At 32.3% G+C, this 13051-nt stretch overlaps 1 protein-coding gene across 1 annotated transcript; it reads right to left on the reverse strand.

The window, feature by feature from the left end:
* Window positions 1-5151: 5151 nt before the first annotated feature.
* Window positions 5152-7952, reverse strand: LOC105167723 (putative inactive receptor kinase At1g48480). The gene is made up of 2 exons (XM_011087543.3): window positions 6474-7952; window positions 5152-5884 (listed from the first exon to the last, which is right to left on the reverse strand). Exons 1-2 carry the CDS (start codon window positions 7786-7788, stop codon window positions 5244-5246), a joined length of 1956 nt encoding a protein of 651 aa, XP_011085845.1. The 5' UTR covers window positions 7789-7952; the 3' UTR covers window positions 5152-5243.
* Between the last annotated feature and the right edge of the window lie 5099 nt (window positions 7953-13051).

Consider the following 13051-nt stretch of genomic DNA (forward strand, 5'->3'; position numbering starts at 1 on the left):
ATCAAAGAAGACATTTTTGCAATTAAGTTAAAATACAAAATTACTCTCTTCTTTTTGTAAAATTACAGCTATAGTTCAAGAGGTTATAGTTATAATTACAACTACACTCCCTATTCAAATACAATATCTATACAAACACCCTTTCAAAAATATTACACTGACGTATAAACACCCCTCAAAGGGTGTTGCTGTAATTTTGCAAAAGGTACGGGGCACCCCTGAGGGGGTGTAACTGTAGTTTTGCAAAAGGTAGGAGGTGTTTGTGTAAATTGACTTAACCTCAAGGGGTGTTAATGTAATTTATCTAAAATATTAATATATATTAATCATTGTGTTTAAATTATGTATTTTGTCAATTTTAGTACATAAATAGCATCAAGTGTAACGATACAAACGTAGTGTGAGTTGAGAAAAAAGAAAGAAGTTTGTGAGAAAAAAATACCGGTAAGGTGGGAGAGAAAAAATAATTATAATTATGGTTTATTAAATATATAAAAGTTTGTACAGGAAAAAAATATGGAGAATAGGTGATAGAATGGGTGAGAGAAATATGGAGCAGTGAGTTGAGAGAAAAAAAATGAATTAAGAGGTAAATTATTATTCTAACCCAACTTTGTTTTTAAGAGAAGAAATGAATTAAGGGGTAAATCTGGGTATTCAAAAATTGGTACGATAATTGAGTTTTCTTTTATAATAGTACTAGCCGTTATAGCACGTCGTTCCGCGTGCATATAATAAAATATCTTTCACAATTTGAAATATATTATAAATAAGAGTAAAATATATTAAGCGATATATTATATTAATACAAACAAAAAAATAATTTATCAATTAATATAAATTTTGAAAAGTTGAATAAGTTAGGGCATTTTTTACTTTACAAAAAAGGGTGCAGCGATGTCATTAATCATCGTTTGTAAGTGTGGAGTGACTTTTTGTTTTATATAAATATAGATATAGATATAAATATAGATAGAAAAACTTTAAAATTTTTATTAATATTAATAACTTTTGAATTTTGTGGTCATCAAAATAGGTTTGGGTGTTGGGTTACGTGTCCAATTTACAGGTTTAGCCGAACTTGAAACGAGTCTAGGGTGTAGCTCAAAGTTCGCCCCAGATAATATTTTATAATTATCTTTTATTTGATATATATTTTTAAAAAATTATAATGTTAATATCCTATTAAAAATATTTATAAATAAGATATTTTTAATATATATATATATATTAATTAACTGTAGTAAAAATATAACCACGTTTCATGGGTTAAGACTTTTCAGAGTAGGTTTGCAGTGAATTTGAGGTGGAGGGGGCGGATTTCGTGTCAATTTAAAATTAGGGATAATTACATCCCCTTTTTTGAGATTTGGTGTAATTACACATAGTTTTTCCTTGGTTTGGAAAATTATATTTAGCGTCCCTAAAGTTTGCTTTTGTCTAACAAATAAGTCATTACGGTAGTCAAAATTCACCTAATTTACTGATATTAATAAAAAAAATCAGAAAAAAATATATTTACCCCTGATTGACTTATTACTAATTCATTACAGGTCAAACAATTTTTTTCCAACTAAACTACCCTTATCATGGTGAAGATATATCTCCTCACATGCATTAACGTGTAATTTGATCATAAAAAGATTTATTTGACCTACAATAAATCATTAATAAGTCGATTATTGGTAAATACTTTAATTTTTTTTGTTAATATCAGTAAATTCAGACTAACAGAATAACTTATTTATTAGACAAAAGCGAATATCAAGAATACTAAATATAATTTTGCAAACCACATAAAATTCACATATAATTACACCAAAACTTAAAAATCTGAACCGCGCCGTTGTCATCCCGAGTCAAAACCAGTCATGTTTGCAGTAAATTGTGAAATTCATTATAAATAACCAAAAGGAAAAAAACATAGTTTTTTTATTGTTATTTCTGAAAAAAAAAATTAAATATGTTGATTAATATCAGTAATTCAGCTGTTAATTTGAAGCCTATGTTAAATAATCCAATCCATATGACAAGACTCATGTTTGGGCCCATATACTGGACTGAACTCGGGCTGGGCTTCTGACTAGCCCATTCATATCATAATAAATTTTATTAAAATTTCATTTAACTCTATTTTTATATTTACTTATATCTATTTTAATTGTAATTAAGAGTAATAAGAATAATAATCATGATTCAAGATTATGGAACATTGAGCTTCTAATTTTTGTTCATAAAATCCGCAGTTTTATTTTTATTTTTATAGAATTAATAATATAATTACATCAATATTATAATAAATTGATTCCCGATCAATACATTAGTATAACAAAATAACCAAGAAATAAATTATAATACATTCACGTAAAGTGAGATAAATACCCAATTGTGCAGTCGCTACTAAAATATAGCTCGCAAGTGGGTTAAATATACTTATATCCAGTGCTTTTGTGTACTGAATGTGTGAAAGATTGATACATCTTAACTATAAAAAAGTGAGGTATATGTCAATATATTATTCACGTACCTAATATATTATGTTCCGAGGTCTAGAATTTACAAGACCGGTATTTTGGTAATCGATAGTACAATGTACGAGTAAAATCAATTATTAAGTGGGTAAACTACACTATGGTCTCTGTACTTATGGTTAAAATTGATTTTGGTTCCTAAACATTTTGAGATATGATTTTGGTCTTTAATCTTTATAAATTATTTCGATTTTGGTTCTATCGTTAAAATTATGGATAAAATTGAAAGAGTTGGAAAACACGGCCTGCTCCACTACCGTTTTGGGAGATTTTCCACTGCCAGGTGTGAAGAACACGATGGTGTTCCGAAGGCATGCGAGAGGACGTGGCTAGGCTGATGGGAAAATGCGCCAAAGGCAGGGGGAGGCGAGTCTGGAAGAGGTTTGGTTGTTTAGAAAAGTCGCTGAAAAAAAATTCTGACGGATAGTAGTGACAGACAGTAGCACTAGAGCCGGAGCCCTGGTTGAGTGAAGAACATGACCGTATTCTCCAAATTCCATCAACTTTTTACTTTAATTTAACTGTTGGACCAAAATCATAATATTTTAAACTGATTAGGAACCAAAATCGTATCGTAAAATATTTAGAGATTAAAATCAATTTTTGCGGTAAGTATAGTGATGAAAAGTGTATTTTACCATTATTAAGTTTTGAGAAAATATTGCAATAAAATTTTGAATAGAACAGTCCTAAAATTCACTACATCAAATGTGTTTTCAACTTTAAGAAAAAGAACAATTGAAAACCGGCCATAAAGACCGAAAATGACATTCGTTTAATTTTTGAAAAAGATCACATGGCAATGCTGTTCCATGGTACCACATAGAATTTAGTCAGAGAGAGGGGAAAATTCAAATTTGAATGTGAAAGTAAAATTAATAATTTAATATTATTAAGGGAATGTTTGGATGAGTTTATAATTTTTTTTAAAGTATCTTTGATAAGATATTATGAGTTTATTAAGCTCATAAATCTTATAAAATGTTTTAAAATTTAAAAATGATTAATCTTATTTTAAAAATAAATTTTTAAATATCTGAATATAATAAAATTTCATATTGTAATTATGCCAAAAAAAAAAAAAAAAAGAAAGTACCAAACTAGTACAATTTTGAATGATATAAGTAGATATTTTGTTTTTAGGGTGATATTTGTCAATATATGAAAAAGGGTAAAATACACTTTACCCCCTAAATTATTTTTGATATAACATTCACCCCTTTAATTAATAAATGTAACACTTCCCCCTATAATTAAATTTTTGGATAATGTAGTCCTTATATTATACACATATATAGTTCAAAGAAATTTTTTTCTAATAATTTTTCTTTTTAAATTTAATTAATTTTTTTAATTGGAAAAAATATCTTTAATTATAATAAAGTAAGATATAGTTAGTGAATTAAATAATTTAAATTTTATTATATTTTACAGACTCAAAGTTAAGTAATGAATGAGTACAAAAAATACATAAAAGAATTTCATGAAAAGATTTTATTAACTTGGTAATAAAATTAAGTTATCAACTAACTATTCTTTTAGAGAAAAATGAGTGATTAAATGGTTTTTCGAATATATTTTCTTTAAAAATATGATAAAATATTTATATTTATTCATTTTTTTTTAAAAAATATTTAACTTTTGGTATGCATGTATATTTGTCAATTTCTTTTAAAAAGTATATATGAGTTGTTAGTTATATTATATTTATTTTGTATTTACTATATATATATATATTAATTTATACTTCATTTTTAATTGAAATTCTTCCTTTATTAAAAAAATTAATTAAAAAATAAATTAATGTACAAAATGCTAAAATATATTAAGAATAATATAATTATTCAAAGCATGAGGGGCATTTTTGTCAAACTAAGAGAGTAAGTGTAACATTTGTTAATTTAGGAAGGTAAATGTAACATAAGGAAAAGTTCAGGGGGCAAAGTGTATTTTACCATATAAAAATAGTTGGGTTGAGGTTTCTTTTTCTTGAAGAGCTTATAAGTTCATATACATTTTATTTTGAAATCTTATAAGTTCCTTTCGGGGGGAAAAATAAATTATCAAACAGTTTTATAAAGCTCATAAGTTCTGAAAAATAACATTTTATAAGATGTTTTTAAGAGCTTATAAGGCTAAGTTTATTTAAAAGATTTTATAAGCTCATACTTCTTATAATAAAATTTTAGAGCTTATAACATAGATAATTATTTTAAAATAAGTTAATGAAGAAGTATCTTTTGTTCTAAATAGCTTATAACTCTAATATTTTATTTTTAAACTTTATAAGATCGTTTTTAAAAAAATACCAAATATGATATAATTTTATAAGCTCTCAAATATTTTATAAAATGTTTTGAAAAACTTATAATCTTAACCAAACGCCCTCTTAATTTATTCTTCGTGGTTTTCTCAAGATAATTATTTTTTTATTTAAAAAGAAATTTATAAGAAAAGATAATAAATTATGCAAGTCATATATATACACATAATATGACCAAATTATGCACAGTAATCAGTTCCACAATGGTGGGAAACTACAACTACTATCCTTAGGACATGAAAAATCAAAGAATGTGAAACATAGAATTTGGCAATGGCAAGAAGAAAAGAATAAGAATGAGACAGCAAATGCAATTTCGATTGTCAATCAAAGAACCTCAAGAATGGCAAACAGCAAAAGTATCTGATCTTACAATGCAATCCTTTCTTCTAGGTTGCTGGTGATCCTAAACCAACACCACGCTCTTCATCACCAACATCAATGATATCACCACTCCGATCATCTACACTCCGACGACAAAGCTCTTCAATCTTCGTCGTTACCTGAGCCATCGACGGACGCTTATCAGGGTACTGCTCCGTACAATCAACTGCAAGCTGCAACAGCTGAACCATATCCTCCTCGACGTTCTGGTACCGTAGGAGTTCAAGATCGAAAACCTCAGACGTCCACTCATCTCCGACCACGGACTTCACCCATCGCGGGAGATCAACGCCCTCCTCGTTCGACAATGAATGCGTTGGGGCCTTACCCGTCAGCATTTCCAACAGCAAGACCCCAAAACTGTAAACGTCTGCTTTTTGAGAGACTTTGTGAGGATTGGTTACTTCCGGGGCCTGGTAGCCGGCTAAACGGGTGGGAGTGGCGGCGGTGCCTGCAAGACGAGCGAGACCGAAGTCGGATACACGGGCTTCATAGGATCTCGTGAGGAGAATGTTTGATGATTTAATGTTGCCATGGGAAACAGATGAGCCTTGTGAATGAAGGTATGTGATTCCTCGGGCAGCTCCTAGGGCAATGGTTGCCCTTGTCTCCCAGTTCAGTGGTGTCCTGCCCACTCCATTGTTTCCTACAACATAGAATAACCAGTTGAGCAAGAATGGTTCTAAAATCCATACACTAAGTCAGAACGAAATGCTTAACCGTTGTAGCTAATGTAAAACAAATGCTTACTGTCTGGTCAAGGGATACTTCTGATGCAAGAACTGATAAAAGATACAGACAATAAGAAGAGAACAAGTGTTGGAAACAATAACAACCATCCAATCAATCCCAGTTCCATTTTACTGCATTGTAATTAACAATCTCACGACTTATTCAAAACCATACTTGTCAGAAAAGTTGACAGAATCATAGTCATCGACTCATCCATCCATAGAACACAAAGGAAACAGATCAAATTCAGACAATTAAGCAAAATGTCTAATGTAACGTGCCATTCCAGAGTTCTCAGAGGCTATGCAAAAGACACATTTTACACAACAGAAGCTGCAACCTAGGCCCAAGACTCCATGTCCGAGAACGTAAAACGCAACCAAGATGGATATTTATCAACTGGGTTGGTAATTTCAATTAATGCAAAAATCCAGCATCGGTCTAAACACATTGCAAAAGAATCGAAAAGAAATATGGAACAAAATCAAGGACAAAAGTCTCACCATGTAATAAAGCAGACAAGCTCCCCATTGGCAAGTAATCATACACAAGCAACTTCTCATCCCTATTACAATGATGAGCCCTTAAAGGCACCAAATTCTCATGATTCATTTTCCCAATCTCCTCAACCTTTTCCCTCAACTCTTTCTCCCCCAAATTAACATCTCTCAGCCTCTTCACCGCCACAGCCAGCCCCGTTTCCAGCACCGCCTTGTATGTAGTACCAAACGTGCCCTTTCCCAAGACCTCAGCTGACGCCCTCAAAAGATCCTCTATATCGAAATTCCAGCCAAGTTTTCCTATGAAAACTAATCCCCTTTTCCCACCACTGATCACATTGCTCTCCGCTCCAGCCCCAAAACTGCTGCTGGTCCCATCCCCACTCTCCACCGTTTTCTCTCGTGGAAGTCCAAGTTCTCTCTCATTAGCCCCAATCCCATCCTTTGATCTCATCCCCTTTCTAGCCAACATTCTACACAGACAGAACAGAACCAATAAAATCAAGAAAAACCCGAGAACACAACCGATTATAATTCCGGCAATGGCCCCGCCAGAGAGTTTTTTCTTGGGGTTTTCATTGGCGCAAGAATCAAGCGGGGCGCCACAGAGTGAATTCCCAGAAAATGAATTCTTGGGGTTTCCTGAAAGCCCTTTGGGGATCTGCCCAGTTAGATTATTATTCGAAACGTTGAACTGAACTAAACTGGGAAAATTCAGGTCTGGAATCGGGCCTGAGAAATGATTATCCTGCAAGTAAAGCGTTCCCAGGCGAGTCAGACTGTTAAATGAAGGCGAAAGCGGGCCGGAGAAATTGTTGTGAGCCAAATTCAGGCGCACGAGGGACGTGAGAGAAAATAAAGAATCGGGGATTTGGCCGCTGAAGAAATTGTGCTGTAAGTAAAGATTGCGGAGGGAAGTAAGCGAAGAGAAGAGGTCGGCCGGGAGTGGGCCGGAGAGGGCGTTGTAACGGAGGCTCAGAGTCTGAAGGTTGGTTAGATTGGATATGGTGTTCGGCGGGAGCTGGCCTGAGAGCCCCATTCCGGGGAGGCGGAGCTCGACGACGGAGGAGCTTCCAGAAGAACACGTGACGCCGGCCCACGAACAGGGAGTGGGGCTCGAGAGATTCCAGAGGAGGACACGGCCGCCCACTGCGGAACGGAGGGCTAACAGGGCAGCACGATCGGACGCGATGTCCGGCGCTGCGGAGGGGAGGAGTAAAATGGCGGCCGATACGATGAGGAGGTGGCGGAAATCAAGCAGTCCCATTCTCAAGAATGTGGGAAGAGAAAGCCGACGAACAATCAATTTTCTTTTCATCTTTGAAAATCTTATCAAGATTTTTGGGGGGTTTGAGGAAATTAAGGAGTGGGCTTCATGTTGTCTTTGCTCTGGTTCTTGTCTGAGTCTTACACTCTTGAGGTTTTCATGTCTAGAGAGAGAGAATTGTTACAGACTGTGAAACGTTGGAAAAAGGGTGGAATACTATATTGGGATTGGGCGTTTTGTTGTAGTAATAAATCCCAATGGATAAAATTACCATTTTACCCATCTTGGGCCCACCTTCCTTCTACGTATTGGCTATTGCGTGTAAATAGAAATAAAAAAATAATTCTGAAAATAGAAAGGAATTAATTGATTAGGGGAAATAGGAGATATTATTATTCTTATATTTATTTATCATTCTTCTTATTATTACTAAAAAGAAAGAAAATTCAAAAAAATAATTAAAATAAAAGTGGAGTGAATACATTGCCGTTATTTACATATAATTATAACTTTATACATAAGAAAAATTAAAATTATTATTTTATATTTTGAATATTATGGAACAAATTTTTTATGTTAATTTTTGACCTTAGTTATGTCAAACACATCAACTTTGTGGGAGATGGATGGGAATGTCCTAATTCCTAATTATTGACCACACCACTACCAAATCAATAAATAAATTATGTTATCCTCTTATCAGATTTTACCTCCTTCAATAAATATATCCCTTCATTAGTTAAAATTTATAAATTTTTTTATATTAAAAAAATGGATCAAAACTTATATTTAATTTTGATGACTTATTGTAGATCAAATATTTTTTTTGATCAAATTACTCTTATAAGATTCAATATGTAACTTCTCATCTGCATTAGCTTGTAAATATGTATAAGGATAATTTTATTAGAAAAATTTGTTTGACCTATAATAAATCAGTAACAAGTCAATCAAGATCAAATATGAATTTTTATTTAATTTTTTTTATGCTAATATCAATAAATTCGGTAAACTTTAGCTAATGTAGGAATCTATTTGTTAGACAGAAACAAATATCAGGGGTACTGGATACAATTTTTCAAACCACAAAGATCCACTTATAATTACACCAAATTTCAAGGTCAGACAGTGTAATTATCCCCAAAAAATAATTATTTTTTTATATCATAAATCACAACCAATCAAAATCGAAACAAAAAATTAGATTTGATCACGATTAATCAACTTTCACCGTAAATTTATCTTTAATCAAAATACTTATTATAATTTTTAACTATAATTAACTAATATTTGACCTCATATAAAAATATCAGTAAATAGTCATTGTTCAGTTATAATTAATTAATATTTATTATATTACTTTTACTTTTAACTAAAATAATTAAATATAACAAAAATTCAATTTTTTTTTGGGTACGCCAAATTATTTTTGGCCGACCAAAACTTAATTATGCTAAAAGCAGTGATGACGTGACGGAGTTTATTAGAGTCAGCAGCAATTCGAAAGTTTATCATAATTATAATTTAATATAATATGTATAGGTCAAATGTGAAAAATTCTCTCTCTCTCTCTATAAGGTTGAGGAATAAGAAATTAATGTGGATAAATTAAATCTATTTTTAGGGTCAAATAAATAATATGCAGCATTCTATGATACATTGGTTGACTACGACTTGAAATTCGATTTCTTTTATCCTCTCTGTTAGACGGAGTTGCATGTTATTTCTGTCATCGTATAATAAAATAATTTTTTATTATATAATGTATATTATAAATAAAAATAAACTATATAATTCAACACATTACATTTAAAAAAAAATAAAAAAAATAATTTAAGGGTATTATCTATACAAAAAAATAAATAAATAGTGTAGTGGTGTCATAAATTTTTATTTGTGAGTAAAAAGTAACTTTAGACGTAGTTGCATGTTAATTTTTAAGGGTTTTATCTTTAGAAAAAAATAAATAAATAGTGAAGTGGTGTTAGAAACTTTCGTTTGTGAGTAAAAAATGACTTTTCTTTTTATGTAAGTGTAGATAATATTAATTAAGGAATTACATCAATCTTCCTGAACTTTCAATTATTGCCAAGCATTGTGTTAAATTCCTTATAATAAAAAAGACAAAAATACAAAGGGGAAGACATTCTAGAGAGAAAATCTTCTCTATTTTCTGTAATAATGTTTATCATCCAAAATGAAGGTGTACAAGGAGATTAAATATACAATGGGCATAATTGTTCTAACTAATCTAACAAACTTTATCACATAAATGATAAAAAAAATAGTTAGAGAGTGTATATCTCGTATCTAAGATAACCACAACTGTGATATTCGCGACTTGGCAAGCGACCTCAGTATCAACGACCTCGTGACGTGCAGTTGGGAACATGACCTTAGGATGTGTAAGCTTAGGTGTGACCTCACGATGATCGGTCTGGACTACAACCTCAATATGTGCTATCTGGTGTTCGACCTCATGATAACTAGGTTGGGAGGTCGAACTCTCAACACATTGTTGCAAATATGGAAGAGCGTGAAGAATTTAAAGAGAAAATTGCAACAGATAGTCATGGTTAATTTGAAATTAAGGGCCATTTGTATTGCTGGTGATCTTTCGAAGAGGGAAGCCAGTAGTTTAAAGACAGGGACTGTTTAAATAACTCGGCTGACTAACTTTTCCATGTGGGCCAATAGAAAGCAGAACAAATGACATGGGTTAAAGCGCTAAAATAGGGTTAAAAGCAAAATACCTCCTGTGTTATTGATAAAGAGCAAATTGCCCCCCTATGTTAAAAAAAAATGCAAACTACACCCCTGTCAATTAAACATTGTAGCACACTGCCTCCCTACATAAATTAAACGTTGGTGAGAAGGGTGAAAGATGAAAATACCCCTCTTTATATTTGAAAATGCTGACTGTTAGTCAAACTTAGGATTTTCATCTGTTGATTTTGTTTCTGGCGAGAGAAAAAAAGAGAGACGACCGAGAGGCGACTGAGAGAACACGAAATCCACTCAAATCCTTAAAAATCCACCACCGCCGCCGGCGAAATCCACTCAAACGCCATTGCCCGTGGCTGCGACACTGATTTTCGCAATTTCGAGCTTGATTTTCGCTATTTCGAGATCCGATTTCTACCGGCGAACTATTTTCCGTTCCCTTCATTCCCCGTCAAACGCCGTTGACCGCAGCTGGAATACCAGACATGGATAGTCTCGATCTATACAGCTTCATATTTCGAGATCTGATTTTTGATTTCCGCTTCTTCTGCTCTTAACCCATTATTTTGCTTTTAACCCATTAAATAATTATTTTGCTTCATATTTTGCTTTTAACCCATTAAATGCTTCATATGAATACCACCAAGATTTGATCTGTTTAACAATTCTGATTTTCAGTGGATCCCAATTCTAATATGAATACCACCAAGATTTCTTAAACAATAATTGATGGAGTATAGAATCCTCAAAGTTGAAAAGTAATCTGCTCTCACGTGTTTTAAGGTTTTTACTTTATTAATTTTAGTTAAATTCTACTGCAATTTTGGTTAAAAACTCTTGTAATTTTATTGGGTATTGATAAAAAGCATCTAATTATTATGCAAATATATAAATATATTATTATGCAAATAAAAGATTTAAGATTGCACAAATCCTGTACCAAACGTGTGGGGGTTGTCTCAAGGGTTAAAAGATATTCTCGGACTAGTAACCATAGAAAGATTTTACTTCCAATTATATATTAGTTCGTGAATTCAAAATATATGAACCATTGGTTACTATAAAAATATAATATTTTTTTTATCGTGATCAATTGTTGCTGACTGTTTTGATTTTTGGTTTAATAGAGGCTTTTTGTGAGGGGAAAAGCTGACAAAGTATCAAATTTGGAAGCAGTTAAGGTAGGCCTTTCTGTCTATACTGTTTTTTTATTTGTTTGATTAAGATTAGGGTTTAGTATATTTTATTCCATTTTTGGGGGATTGTAGATTTTGTCATGTTGTCCCACTGTGTTGTGTGTATGTATGAAAATGTTTAATAATTTGTGGTCCATTTTGTGGTCCCAATTATGTTGGATCTTTTTTTTTAGTCAATCTATACTTGTAAATAATGCTATACTTTTATTGTTATGTGCATGAAAAGCACCCTGTGTCAGGGTTTTACTTCTTGCTGAAGCATTATTGATTGTCTTTTTTGTTGGGAAGTTACTGTGCTTTTTTTGTTATGTGTATTTGTACCCCCTGTATTATGGTTTTGCTTCTTGCTGAAGCGTTATTTTTTTTGGTTTATTTTATTTATGTACAGATGTTTCAAACACATGACATAAATTTTTGGTGGGGTGAAAAATTTGTAAAACATCCTAAACTTAGTTATGTAGGAGGGCATAAGAAAGTTTTTGAGAAATTGAATTTGGATTATTTGGGTTTATATGAATTAGGAGAAACGTATGAACAATGTAGGGGGAAAAAGTCAGTGCTTGAATTTTATAATAAAAATCCACTCTACCAATAGAATGGGGTATAAGACAAATTAAAGAAGAATGTCCTAATATTTGTTTGGTTGAGCTACAAAATTGTCATAAAAATTTGGATGTTCTCGTAAATATTTATGTACAGGAAGAGGATGTTGAACCTATTCTAATCGTAGATAGTCAAGGTAATCCAGTTGAAAATAAGCAGGAAGAAGAAATTAGATACTTGTTAGATGAGATAGATTTTGATGAATTGGATGGAGATGGGAATGAGAGTGAGAGTGATGGGAGAAATGACTGTGAGGGGTAGGGGTTGGGGGGGGGGGGAGTTGAGTGTGAGGGTGATGGGAGGATGGACTATGAGGGGTAGGGTACAGAGGGTAAGGGATTGGATGGGGTTGAGTTTGAGAGTGTTGACTGTGAGGGGCAGAGGGGTGTGGCATTGTGGGATGATGTTCCAATAACTGAAAATGTTGAAATTCTAGTTCAAAACAGTTCTGAAAAGATGACTGAAATGAGAAAAAGAAAGATGTATGAAAGAATTTTGAATGAGTCCTCATCGAAATTTGATGATTCATCTGATGAGGATTATGTGCAAGGTAGTGAGGAGGGTGACAGTGAGGCACCTAGTGTGATTTTAGAAGATATTGAATGTGAATCTAATGATGATATTTTCCTGTCAAAAAATCCAACAAAAAAAGACTTGATGAAAAAATTGAAAAAAGTGATGAATGACAAAAATAGATAAAATTGCCTGAAAAAGTTGAAACTGAAGTTGGAGAAAATGAATGGGCTAGTGATGATGGAAATGAGGATGATTTGGTTAGCTTAGAAGGTAGT

This window comes from Sesamum indicum, linkage group LG8, assembly GCF_026168435.1.
Source record: "Sesamum indicum cultivar Baizhima isolate 11 linkage group LG8, ASM2616843v1, whole genome shotgun sequence".
NCBI lineage: Eukaryota > Viridiplantae > Streptophyta > Magnoliopsida > Lamiales > Pedaliaceae > Sesamum > Sesamum indicum.